This window comes from Bipolaris oryzae (genome assembly GCF_000523455.1).
Source record: "Bipolaris oryzae ATCC 44560 unplaced genomic scaffold scaffold_9, whole genome shotgun sequence".
Lineage (NCBI taxonomy): Eukaryota > Fungi > Ascomycota > Dothideomycetes > Pleosporales > Pleosporaceae > Bipolaris > Bipolaris oryzae.
Window position 1 is genome coordinate 60744 of NW_006911285.1, and position 12432 is coordinate 73175.

General features: G+C 50.5%; 5 protein-coding genes across 5 annotated transcripts; 4 read left to right on the plus strand and 1 right to left on the minus strand.

Moving 5' to 3' along the window:
* Positions 1-987: 987 nt before the first annotated feature.
* On the plus strand, positions 988-3006 carry COCMIDRAFT_83216 (uncharacterized protein; the record flags this gene model as incomplete). Its single annotated transcript, XM_007685359.1, has 2 exons — positions 988-2882; positions 2931-3006. The coding sequence occupies 2 exons, from the start codon at positions 988-990 to the stop codon at positions 3004-3006; spliced, it is 1971 nt and encodes a 656-aa protein (XP_007683549.1).
* A 609-nt stretch (positions 3007-3615) lies between these two features.
* Positions 3616-4419, plus strand: COCMIDRAFT_83426 (uncharacterized protein; the record flags this gene model as incomplete). Its single annotated transcript, XM_007685360.1, has 1 exon — positions 3616-4419. The coding sequence occupies one exon, from the start codon at positions 3616-3618 to the stop codon at positions 4417-4419; it is 804 nt and encodes a 267-aa protein (XP_007683550.1).
* Positions 4420-5652: 1233 nt separating this feature from the next.
* On the plus strand, positions 5653-7963 carry COCMIDRAFT_32701 (uncharacterized protein; the record flags this gene model as incomplete). Its single annotated transcript, XM_007685334.1, has 5 exons — positions 5653-5857; positions 5925-6184; positions 6272-6430; positions 6479-7767; positions 7852-7963. 5 exons carry the CDS (start codon positions 5653-5655, stop codon positions 7961-7963), a joined length of 2025 nt encoding a protein of 674 aa, XP_007683524.1.
* Positions 7964-8789: 826 nt separating this feature from the next.
* Positions 8790-10323, minus strand: COCMIDRAFT_1319 (uncharacterized protein; the record flags this gene model as incomplete). The annotated part of the gene is made up of 2 exons (XM_007685296.1): positions 8790-10051; positions 10104-10323. 2 exons carry the CDS (start codon positions 10321-10323, stop codon positions 8790-8792), a joined length of 1482 nt encoding a protein of 493 aa, XP_007683486.1.
* A 422-nt stretch (positions 10324-10745) lies between these two features.
* COCMIDRAFT_83233 (uncharacterized protein) lies at positions 10746-12005 on the plus strand (the record flags this gene model as incomplete). Its single annotated transcript, XM_007685361.1, has 4 exons — positions 10746-11385; positions 11436-11728; positions 11783-11857; positions 11907-12005. 4 exons carry the CDS (start codon positions 10746-10748, stop codon positions 12003-12005), a joined length of 1107 nt encoding a protein of 368 aa, XP_007683551.1.
* Positions 12006-12432: the final 427 nt, after the last annotated feature.

The following is a 12432-nucleotide window of genomic DNA, read 5'->3' on the forward strand; positions in this document are numbered from 1 at the left end:
CAAATCCACTTTTCTTCTCAGCTAACAACATCCGGAAGAAGATACTGGGCTTTCCCCTGGAATCCAAAAACAAAGGGCGGTACGCCAGTTTGTTCTTCCCACAAATTTTCAAAAGCACATTGATACCATGAGTCCAACAAGAAGCAATTCCGGATCGCCAATGAAGGTGAGCTGTGCATGTGTTGGACCAATGCCACCTGGACGAGTATTCCGGTGAACATTACGGGTTGCGTGCGCTAGAAAAACACTTTTGCCTTCACAGGATTTTTGAACTCATCCAGTGCTGCCTGAATGCTAAGTGTACTGACAAGGCAGACTTGCTTCTTTTCTCTATGCGTCATCCACGTAGCCCACGAGGCCGCTCTTTAGAAAAGAGGCAACACGAGGTGCTGCCTGCGGCAATAACATGTGGCAGTGAGATTTACCAGGATTGTGGTATGACAAGATCGATGAGAGGCCGTTTTTAAGCGCCAGAACCGATTCTGGTAAGTAAAGGGTGGGGGCTAAACGGCAGTTCTCTCCACCCACACCATAAGTTCACAGCCCCCAAAAATCATGACATCAGCTCTATCCGCCTCGCGCACCTAGCTATGGCTGCCTGCCTAGGATATTAAGCTTGAGTCGGCGTTGAATCACCGCTCTACTGTCAGCTAAAAAGCGCGATTCAGCAAGTCCTCCCAATGCGATTGGTTGTCTAAGCATTGAGCTGCGGCTGAGGCGACGGTAAGGCCATTTGCCCGAATTGGGGCGTGCCGCGGCTTGGCCTAAGTTATCATGGAGGGACTCAATCCATATCCACACTCAGCTTGTGGCTGTGTGGTTCAATGCGTATAAGTAGTCTTTTTCTTGCTTCTTGTTTTGCTGTGTTGTCCCAATCTTTTCACACCGCACCACTGATAGAAAGTGACGAAAACCATTGAGCAAATCTACGACTACACCATATTCCAAGACCCATTGACTATACAGCGACTGGATTAACCAGTCAAAATGTCGGCTTTAGAGCGGCAACCGTTGTTGGATGAGAAGATTAGCGACGATGGGCTTATCTACACAAGAAGAGCTGTGAAAAGAAGCCTAGGAGATACCCTCCGCAAGGCCGTTCTGCTGCCCTTGATCTGCGGGCTTGCTGTGTATGGATCATATACCCTTTTCAGGCAGCATCTCGGCTCAAATGTACCGCTATCATCACCACACCAGCATTCCGGCTCTTTCAACTACACTTGCCTACCTGGACAGTCTTGCTGGCCAACGACAGATGAATGGAGCGCCTTCAACAAAAGTATCAATGGTCATCTTAGACTGACTGTACCCTGGGCCGAACCATGCTATCTTGACTCGTCCAGTGAAGAGTGCAAGGCCATCGCGAAAAACTATGGCAATGGATTGTCGCGAACAAGCCAGTACGGTTCAGGGGAGTTTCTCGATTGGGAGAGATGTGGTGAATCGCAATGCGCCCTAAACTCCTTCAATACTTCAGATTCCGTTTCTGGTCCCTGTTCGCTCGGACGATTCTCCTCATACCACGTCGAAGCCAGATCTGGAAGCGATATTAGTATAACACTGGATTTCGTTCGCAAACACGGTATTCGAGTTTCGATCAAAAACACCGGACATGACTACTTTGGTCGATCCACTACTCCCAACTCTCTTGCCATCTGGACACACAACATGAAAGATACCAAATTCCACAAGACTTTTCAGCCTCAAGGATGCAATACTCGCTACGAAAACATTGGCGAGATTGGTGCTGGCGTGCAGGCCCAAGAATCATGGGAAGCTTTCGAGCCGCATGGCATGCTCGTCACCGTAGGTGCCTCGGCATCTGTTGGCATCGCTGGAGGCTATGGCCAAGCAGGCGGCCACGGACCGCTGGGACCCAAGTATGGGCTCATGGTTGACCAGGCTGTCGAATTCGACGTCATTACTGCTGATGGTAAACAACATACCATCAACGAATGCAATGATCCAGACCTCTTCTGGGCCATGCGTGGAGGCGGAGGCGGAACCTATGCAGTGCTCACATCATACAAGTTCCAGCTCCACCCAGCTGTTCCTATCAACGTATACTACTTCCATGCCAACTTCCCAGCACCGAAGAGCATCTCCGAGTCGAAGATTCACCAAGATATTCTGACTGCACTTGCCTCAAACCAAGCCCTCTTTGGCAAACATGGTATTGCCGGATATAACTTCGTGCTACCCGACCACGTAATATTCGTGCAAGTTATGCCATCCAACGACACTGAAGCGATCAAGAATATCACTTCCGAGTGGCGCAACCTTCTCACAAAAATCCCTGGTATCGAAATCACTGCCGATGACTACTACTCGTTCGAAAAGTTCTCCCAGTGGTACGACTTCACTGAGCGACCCGAGCTCGCGCGCAATGGAGCTGTCGGTTTGGGATTTAAAGGCGTAGGTCGCTTTATTCCACGCACACTCTTTGAATCTGAGCAAAGCATTGAGAAACTAGTGGAAGCCGTCATGGCTTCAATGCAGTACTCGTACGCCAGACACGGCTCAGGAGGCGTGCAGCTGTACGCTACGGGGCCTGACAACTTCCCGGACAATGGCAAAACGAGTGTTAATCCCATCTGGCGAGATTCTCTCTGGGAAATCGTCATGGGTCATTTCTGGACCACCGCCACACCGCCGGATACCCTGTCGCCAATCCAGGACATAGTCACGGCCATGGTTGAGCCGCTCAAGGCGTTGACGCCCGGCGGTGGATGCTACCTGAATGAGGGTGACTGGGCTGAGAAGAATTGGCAGGAGACGTTCTTCGGTGTGCAATATGAGAAGCTGCTTGCTGTGAAGAAGCGGTACGATCCAACCGGCCTGTTCAATTGCTGGAAGTGCGTGGGTTGGACAGGATATGACGAGTAAGTGTCGCAACCCCAATGCTGCAAACAAAAGCTAACTTGTGATAGCCCGATGTACTCATGCTATTCTCAGTCCCGACATGCACCACTGCCATCTATACCGCTGGGCCCTCTCAACGGGTAATCATAGGGCTCTGGTTAGCCTTTCTTCTTTACTCTTTTGTTTCGCTGTTCCTCATGACTGGAATTTATCATGAATGTACTATAGCATCTCTTGGTCGTTTCTTTGCGCCCAATTCCATTATTACACTTTCTCTATTCAATCTTCCTGTCTTGCACTCGCAGTCAATGCATCTCTTTTGCGGTTTTGAACACTCCGAATGCGGAGACAGTCACATGTGACATAATCCTCTCAATGTTAGCTCAAAGTTCAACATCGCAGTCCAGTGTTCACCACGACAGCTTCATACTTCACTTGAAGCACAGTAAAGGTTCCATGCTGTCCCCCACCGTTTGATCTCATCCAATCCTTCTTCAATTACTAGCCTCCCATTGGCCGGACACCGCGACGTTTGCAAACGGGCCAGCTGCGCGACACCGCCCCAGGATAGTATATAACTGACGCTCACCTCCACTTTCTTGATACACAAGTACAAATCAGTTACCAAGTCTTACACACAACGCACACACACAATCTCTCCTCAAACCACTTAAACACAAATTCAACTACTCGACTCGACTCGAGCTCGCAACAACAAGAACACTCAACAAACACATTCAAAGGCAGGTACCCATGCACTTCCCCGTCTTTGCTATTCTTGCGACACTCCCCCTTCTCACGACTGCTCTCGGACATGGCTACCGCCGTGTCCAGGGCCGCGAAGTCAAAACCGAGGTCGTACTCGTCACCCAGACGGTCTATACAACCATGATCCTCGCTCCAACCCCCGCCATCATTGCCTCAAAGGCACCCGCGCTGAGCATCCTCACGGTCAGCAATCCAACAACCGTTGTGCCCATCCCCTCTCCTTCTGGCACTACACCCGCAAAGCCGGCACCACCGCCCCCAAACCCCTACATCCCGCTGGCCTCCACCCCCAATAACGTCAGCATCGTAAACTCTTGCGAGTATGATGTCTGGGTGTCTTCTGTCGGCGGCCACGAAAGTTGTGGACCAGGCAATACCGACTACCTCGTTCGATCAAAGAGTATATACACCGAGGCCATTCGGGTATGCAACAACGCCGGGGTTTCGCTCAAGGTAGCAAAGACGGTAGCTGGTCTCGCGAAACCGATGCAGTTCGAATATACCGTTGGGGCAGACAAGAAGTCCGTGTCATACGATATCTCGTATCTGGACTGCATGGTCAAGAACGGCACGGAGGTCAAGGACTTTAGTGGGTGTGTTGGGCAGGAGAAGGGGATCCAGGCTGCTGGCGGGAAAAATTGCAAGGAATATCATTGCGTGCCTGGGGTCGAGTGTGCGCAGTTGGCGTATACGGAGCCGGAGTTTGGGGGAAAGGAGAACGCGCCTGTTGGCACTTGTGGAGTTGATGGCGGAGTCGCATTTGAGATTTGTGCGGAGAATAGGAAGTGAGTGGGTGTAACGGAGAAAGAGATAGATAGGATGAAGTCCGACTTGGTATTTGATTTTGTGTTTTGATGGCTTCTGGTTATGGAATAGGGTGTTGAGTTCTTCCGTATAGGCGAAGAGTAGAGAGGGTGGAGGAACGACATTATCATCCCCATCTTCTTTCTCTGAGCGCTGGATAAAATGCCACCAGACTTCTCAATCGACCAAGGTACGGGAGTAACCGTAAGTGCAATGCAAAAATCTGCGTCGAGCCAAAGAGCAGTTTTCCACGCATTCACAGCTTGGCCGCCCTTGGTGTGGGCTTCGTCAACGACTAGAATGCTGGCATGGCCAGCCAGGCACTTGGGAATATATCTCGGGTTCTTTGCGTTCAAGGCGGAGATCATCGACACACCGGCGAGCAACGCGAGGGTATTTATGTAATTCGAATAGCTGTCTGGTAACAGCATGGATCAGTCCAAGATGAAACTTTTCCGGGTGGTGACACAAATATAAAATCTAGTGTACAATTATATAAGGAAAAGGTCCGGAAATGCAGAATGCTATGAAGTCTTTCTTTTCGTACAGTACAAGAGAGATTTAAGTATGTGGTTGGCGAGTTTGTTTACAACAAATGGTTGAACAGGATGCAGCTTGATAGTAGGGAAAACGGCGGTATTGTGCTTTGTTCGATTTCTCAAACGACAGCAAATAGCAATCATATGAAAACAGTAAGCATAGTGCCTGTAGCGATTCAATATGGATTTGGAGAGATGTGTACAGTCACGTGACTAGCAGTCGGTTTGTAGCTTTAGCATCAATTAAGCACTTTCCAACCTAAAACACGAATTCCGTAATCTAGTGCGAGAACTTGCCGTTGTCATACCAACCTTGCAACATCCTTTTCTCTCGTGCGGTCAAGAAGTATCGTTGTCATGACTGCCGGTTCTTAGTTAGCGTGGTAATTCATCGAACCCTAGCGTACTCGTGTCCTCACTCGTACTAAAGCACTCCGACCAGACTCTACCGTATTAGCTATTCCACACTTCTCGGCAAGCTGTCCAGCCTGTTGGTGTTTAGAGAAACAAAGACTGAACTCTGTATGACGCAAGAATACTAGTTATCGATAAGACGAGTACCGAGCTAAACGCGTCCTACCGCTTCTGTCGTTCACGCCCGCGTTTGGAGCAAAGAAGCCGAACGCGCCGTTTGCATCAGCCTTTTGCAGCATGCGGCGCACCCCGCATATTAGCCAACATGTCTGTGCCAGAGTCTGAAATACTAACGCCGCTGGACGCCTCAAACACCAATTCAGATGACTGGGAGATTTTCGTTCTCAAGGATGCGCACATCACATATGAGAGCAATGGAGAGCCTGCCAGCCTGCTCGCCGCGTATGCGGATACCCCGCTCAAGGTCGAGGGGCACCTGAAGATGCCTGGGCGCAGCCAGCTAAAGTATCGTACGTAGATTTGGGCGCTATAAAAAGCACATCAAAGGGATAGCATAGTCAATTGACACGGCCGCAGTCCTCAAGAAGCCATACAACCCCACCGACATCGAGATACGGAACGTGACACGCTTCTCGTATGGCGAGATGACAGATGGCGCATACGTTATATGGGCCCAGGGAAAGGCAGGCTGGTTCGAAATCCAGCCTGCGCCCCAGTATAAGCCCATTTATGATGAGATGATTCAGGCTGTCGAGCTGTTGTACTTTGTGACGGATATTCACAGTGAAGTGCGGAAGAAGAGCGGAGGGCCCAGTGCTGAGCTCATTTTCCAGGAAGTAAGCGCAATACGGATATCTGCAGCTAGCTTCAAAAGCCTGCGCTGATTGAGCAGCATTATGAGATATACAGGCTGACTCGTGTAGTACGCAGAAGACAGACGCTTTTCTTGTAACGACATAGCCATGGCAGAGGAGATCTTCGACAAGCATCACATGTTCCTGATGATGTGCTTCTTAAACAGAGCACAGGGCTTAAGCTGGAGTAGTACTCCTATATACCAGCGCTTTAGAAGAAGATTTCCGGTAAGTGGCATTACGGCCAACCTTGAACTCAATCTGATCTGCGAATAGAAAGACTTTGACGACTGCAAAGCACGCATTGAGGGGCGCTATTCCCAAATCCAAGCCAAACAGTCACCAACAAAGTCAAAATCAAGATCTACGCCATCTCTCACTTCAAAGCAAGCAGCTACACCTGGAACGTCACGGCATACTCGGAGGAAGTCTGCGGGGTCAAAAACACCGGACGTGCCGAAGAAGGATGATAATTGGTGGGAAGCCGCGGCACTTTTTGAATTTATGCAGAAAGCAGTGAACCAACGAGTTGTGCGCCCGGGAAGAAATCAAATAACTTTGGATCGGGTTGCAGAGCTGGTTGTTAGGCGTTATGAGATTGAAGAAGTAGAGACTGCAAAAACGGTCTTACTAGTGCATGCGCAGAACCTCTGCTACATGATGGACCACCCACGCCGAAAAACGGTGCAATTCTTCGCAGACGAGCCGATATATCAGGAGCTAGCAGCTGGGCATAATTTATCCGCAACCGAACAGAGACGAGCAGAAGACGTCGAGCTCAAGCCACGAAAAGATCACGCAAGACTAAGAGATGGACAGAGCGATTCGTCAGATACGTCCGACGAAGAAGATGAAGACGATGAACTACGAACGCCCGTTCGACGTTCACCAGGTAGACGGAAGAAAGGCCGGCTGTCAGTTCTGCGACCAAAGACCGGCAACTTCTCCGGTAAGAGTAAGCGTGTGATCATCAAGCCAGGTAAACAAATAGCCGGCAAGGGCAAAGCACCCGTAGCTGCCAGTGACGCCTCATCGGAATCGCAAAGCGAGAATGAAGGAAATAGCAGTTCAGACCTAGACATGGCCAATACGCCAACCCAAGCCCTGTCGCCAAGTGGCGAGAAGAGAAAACTAGACGACACAGACACCGAACACGAGGCAAAAGATACTAGAAGAAAAAGAAGAAACAGCACCTCTTCCTCACCACCCACAGCAAACGATTCCGACTCCAGCGACGTAGACGCAGACGTAGACGCAGACGCAGACGCAGAAACCAACGCCTCTCTACCCCTTCCCCTCCGACACCTCCCCGCATCAGCATCAAGCGACAACAAACCCATCGTCTCCCCTCAAATCGTCTCCACCCCACTCCCCACCTACGAAGCCAACGGCCCCCGCGACTCCTGGCTCTGCAGCTTCGACGGCTGCACCCAGCGCATCTACGGCTGCAGCAAAGAACTCGGTCGCCAACTCATCACCGAGCACCTCGAAGACCACAGTCGCGGGCGCGACAAAGTCGTGGGGATTCTCTGGCGAGAACAGAATAAATTGCATTTACCTGTAAAGTAAGTTTTCCCCCAAATATGCAAGGAGGGGTGAAGTTGGGCTTTTCTTTTGTGGGATGAAGAAGCTAATGAATGGGACTATAGTAATTTGATTAAGAAGATTAGAGAGATGAGTGAGGCTAGTACGCCGTTGTTTCCCACTCAGGAAGGGAGTGTCAAGGGAGAGAAAATTAGGCCGATTGAACGGCCTGTTTAAAGGGCGATATGGAGGATTAGCGTAAGGAAAAGATATGGGAGGGTTGGATACGCCTTGTTCTTCTCTGGGTTTATGAATAAGCATTTTTGTCATTCTTCCCTTTCTTTTTTGCTCCGAGATTTCTCGTTTTCTTCCTCTTTGAAAACCATCTTCCTCTTCGTCCCTGCTCCTTCGCTGCTTTCTATGCTTGGTTGTACATCTTTTAGGCCCGGTTCACATGCTTCCAGTATCGCACTTGCGTCTTCGTATACTTTCCCAGTATCTGGATCAACACGCCATTTTGGATGTGGAAAAGGGAGTGCATGGAGTGGAGTTCTGACATCGCTTTCTTCGTATCGGGTGTTGAGTGCGAGAAGAGGACCACACGATTTAGGATGGGTTTGCGCATCATGGTGGTGGTGGTGTTGTTGTGACGGGACTGAGACTGTGGACGATGAGGCCGAGGCCGAGGAAGCGCTGGGTTCTGGGGAGGGCATGATAGATGCGTCTGCGTATTTTGTCGTCATGATGGTTGTGTAAATTGGCTTGTTGTTACTGACGCAAAGTTTGTTGTGGAGAATAAGGATGAGGGCGTAGCGTCTGAGGAAATGGACGTCGCACACGAGGATGATACTGTATAGCGAACAAGAGATTAAGGAACATGCGGACTCGGGGGGTTTTCTTTACTAAATGTTCAAATGTGAATTGTGGCGTTTTCTTTGTTCACCCGGAATTAGGTTTCAAAGGGATGAGGACGTCACTGATGAGGACTGCTTCCAGCATATACATGAATATCTGAGAACCCGTAAGATGATGAAGCTTCTTATTCGTAAATAGCCAATTACTTTTATACGCTAATCGTCTTGAAAACGTTGAATCCTGATCCGCCCGTAGCCATGATAGCGCCCGGAATCTGTGGGTGCCAGTGTGCCTCCTTGATTTGCTCCATGTAGTGCACAAAGAGCAGTTGTGGCGGCACGTCTTGCACGCCTGCTGTGTATTTGCTCTCCTCATCATCAAGTTCGACAGCGAGATCCCACAATGTGAGCGTGTTATCGCCGGCGCAAACAAGCACGATACTGTCGTCTGTAGGGTGCCACTCGACAGAGGTGATTTGCTCTTTGTGGAATGTGTAAGATGCGACGGGCGAAGGCTTCTTGTCGCTGGACATGTCGGTGGACGGCTTCCATTGTCGCAAGTCCCAGACTGCCCACTCGCCATCGTCGGCACCAGAAGCAAGAAGATGGGCGGTCTGATGCGACCAGCTGAGTACGTTGACATCAGTCTTGGAGGCCTGGACACTGAGTACTGGTTTCCGTGATTTAACTCGAGTATCCCAGATCTTGACTGTACCATCGCTTGACGCTGAAGAAAACACAGTCTTCTCAGTCGGAGACCATTGCAGCTCCTCGACTGAGCCTTGATGGCCGGTATAAGGTGTGGTGTCAGTCACAAAGCCTCCACCTTGCGTCCTGGTTGTGGCAAATATTTTTCCAGCGCAATCAGCCGTAAGAAGCTTTCCTTCTGGTATCAGGGGAGACCAGTCTAGCGCATAACCCTCGTTTGATCCGTGAGCTCGGATGGTGCAGACTGGCTTATTTTGCGCGGGAGAGATGGTGGTGCCGGGTGTGTCGAAAGAGGTGAGATGTGGGGTGACGTCGTGAATGAGAACCTGACCTGACTCTGTCATGGCAGCTGTGAGAGTTGTTGGAGGTTGGGCAGATGTGGCTTGTGGTGTTTGGTGTGCTCGTATACGGTTCGTGCAGCTCGTCAATGGTATCGACTTGGTCTCCAATATGGGATCGGATGCCTCGTCATCCGAATCCGAGTCCTCATCTTCCTCGTCTTCCTTCTCCATGCGCGACAAACTGCTCATTTTCATGACCATGATCTGGTTCTCCTTGTCCCTTCCCCGTGCTGCTTGTGTGCCGGCGACTGCGTATACGGTCGCGGGGTATGTTTTGCGATCTGAGCCTAGGTTGTCGGGTACAATGTCGCAAGACAGACATGGCCATGGCGCTTCTAGGGTATGCAGCATATCGTATGTCGAAAGATCGGGGTTCAGCGTCTCGCCAGGGGAGAGTTTGTGGCGTCCAGGAATAAATGTGCCTAGAGAAATAGTTAGCAGCATAATCAAGTATGAGATATGGAACTCTTTGACCTTTGTCGATATCCATTCCATTCTCGCGCTCTTCGGCCTCGCGCTCCTCATCTGGTCGTCCGTCTACTCCTGCCTCGAGAATCTCATCCTCGCTCTCGAATTCGTCCTCAAACTCGTCTTCGAATTCGCCTGCCTCGTTCTGGGCATCAACTTCCATGGGCCGCTCGCCATTCTTGATAGCCTCCAGCTCTTGCTCTGATTCCGCCGCTCGCTTTGCCATGGTTTATGTCTGAATATATTCTTGGGTGTGGTTGTGCTGGGGCGAGTCGCAAAAAAAGTCGCACAAGTGTGAATTGGAAAACGAACTTTTTGAATAGTACGCGATAAGCGGCTTATCGAGCACCAGCCACAGCAGCCCCTCGCAGTGGCTTGTGGCTTGGCGAACCAGGACACGGCGAGCCATCAGCGCTACCCCATGATACCCAATTGCATCGCGGCTAGTACTCAGTCAACAAGTCGACTTCAGCTCACAACACACACGCCCCCTTTGTCCTCGAATGCCCTCGCACGCGTGAAATTGGCCCTGCAAACTCCTCGAACGTCGCGTCTGCCGGGTGTTCCTTGTCTGTCGCTCTCGACGCGTGCGCGCCCTCAGCTCTCGTTGCTGCCGGATATATACCGCTAGAAGTCGCTGCCGCTGCCATGGAAGAGTACTCGAGTCAGGCGCCTGTGTCAGAAACACTCACCCAGCCTGTCCAGGTGCCGCTGGAGCAACTGGGCCCTGACCAGCTGCAGCCTGAGCCCGTACCTGTTGATGAACACGAGGCGCAAAAACATATGGACCAGACCATGGACACGAATGATGACAGCATGGCCAGCACCATTACCGCCAACACCGTCACACCGCTACCAGATCCAGCCCAATCTAACAGCCTCAACAACAGCCCTTCCCCATACGGACACGAGCCTCACCGACCATCGACGTCATACTCGGACACCGCCTACCAGTACACAACACACAATGGGTCACGCTTCAATACATCCTCAGATGCCGATACTCCTCCGCGGCACGGTTACTACGACTCCAGCAGAGAGGCGCACGCCGGCCAATCGCACTCGCGGCCTAGCTCACAGATGGGACGATACCCTACCTCAGAGGGGGGCGCTCGCTCAAACTCATATCAAGAACAACAACGGAGCGCACAACAACAGCAGGAAGCAGTCAAGAATGCCAGCGTGGTCATCAAGGTCGGCATGGTAGGAGACGCGCAAATCGGAAAGACCAGTCTGATGGTCAAGTATGTCGAGGGTAGTTGGGACGAAGACTACATCCAAACATTGGGTGCGTTACACCATGCTTTTTCTAGAGGTTGCAATTTCTGACACGCGCAGGTGTCAACTTTATGGAGAAGACCATCTCGATCCGGAACACCGAAATTACATTCTCTATTTGGGATCTAGGTGGTCAACGTGAATTCGTCAACATGTTGCCATTAGTCTGCAACGATGCTGTCGCGATACTCTTCATGTTTGATCTAACGCGCAAGAGCACCCTTAACTCGATCAAGGAGTGGTATCGACAAGGGCGTGGCTTCAACAAGACTGCTATACCCTTTTTAGTCGGCACAAAATACGATCATTTCGTCAACTTTCCCCGAGAAGAACAGGAAGAAATTTCTAACCAGGTACACACGATGTTTGGATCTTAGATGTCGGCCTAGTATGCTAACAGGATATAGGCCAAACGGTTTGCACGAGCAATGAAGGCTAGCTTAATCTTTAGCTCAACAAGTCACAGTATCAACGTGCAAAAAGTAGGAAATCTCCTTGTTCAGGCTTGGATACGTGCTGACCTTGTCTCAGATATTCAAGATCGTGCTATCGAAAGCGTTCGACCTCAAGTGCACGATTCCTGAGATAGAAAACATTGGCGAGCCACTTCTCCTCTACCAGGCCGTCTAGTCGCCGGACCGACGAGTGAGACCCCGGACAGAAGGGACGCGGATGAACCTGTCTGAGAGGCAGATAGGGCGCGTCTTTTATCGGAATGTTACCATGAGCGAATGACTTCATGATTGATTTGCGTGGGATTGCATAGCTCGGCGATTGGAGCACGGAGCTATACATATATGTCGGGCACAAAATTGGCGTTCTTCTGCTTTGTATTCGCAGAGGCGCTTGTAAATTTGGAGCCATGAGAGCTCAACTGGGACAATGGAATGAAGGCGTTGACTTGCACAGGCGGCGCAGTCTTGCAGCATAGTATACTATAGTCTAATGAAGAGTTGCGGGATAGCAGTACCTGTTAGTATGTATGTTTACATTGTACGTGACTTTGCAACGCGTACGAGGGGCAAGTTTAGGCGAATGACGTAAGCTTCCGCAACTA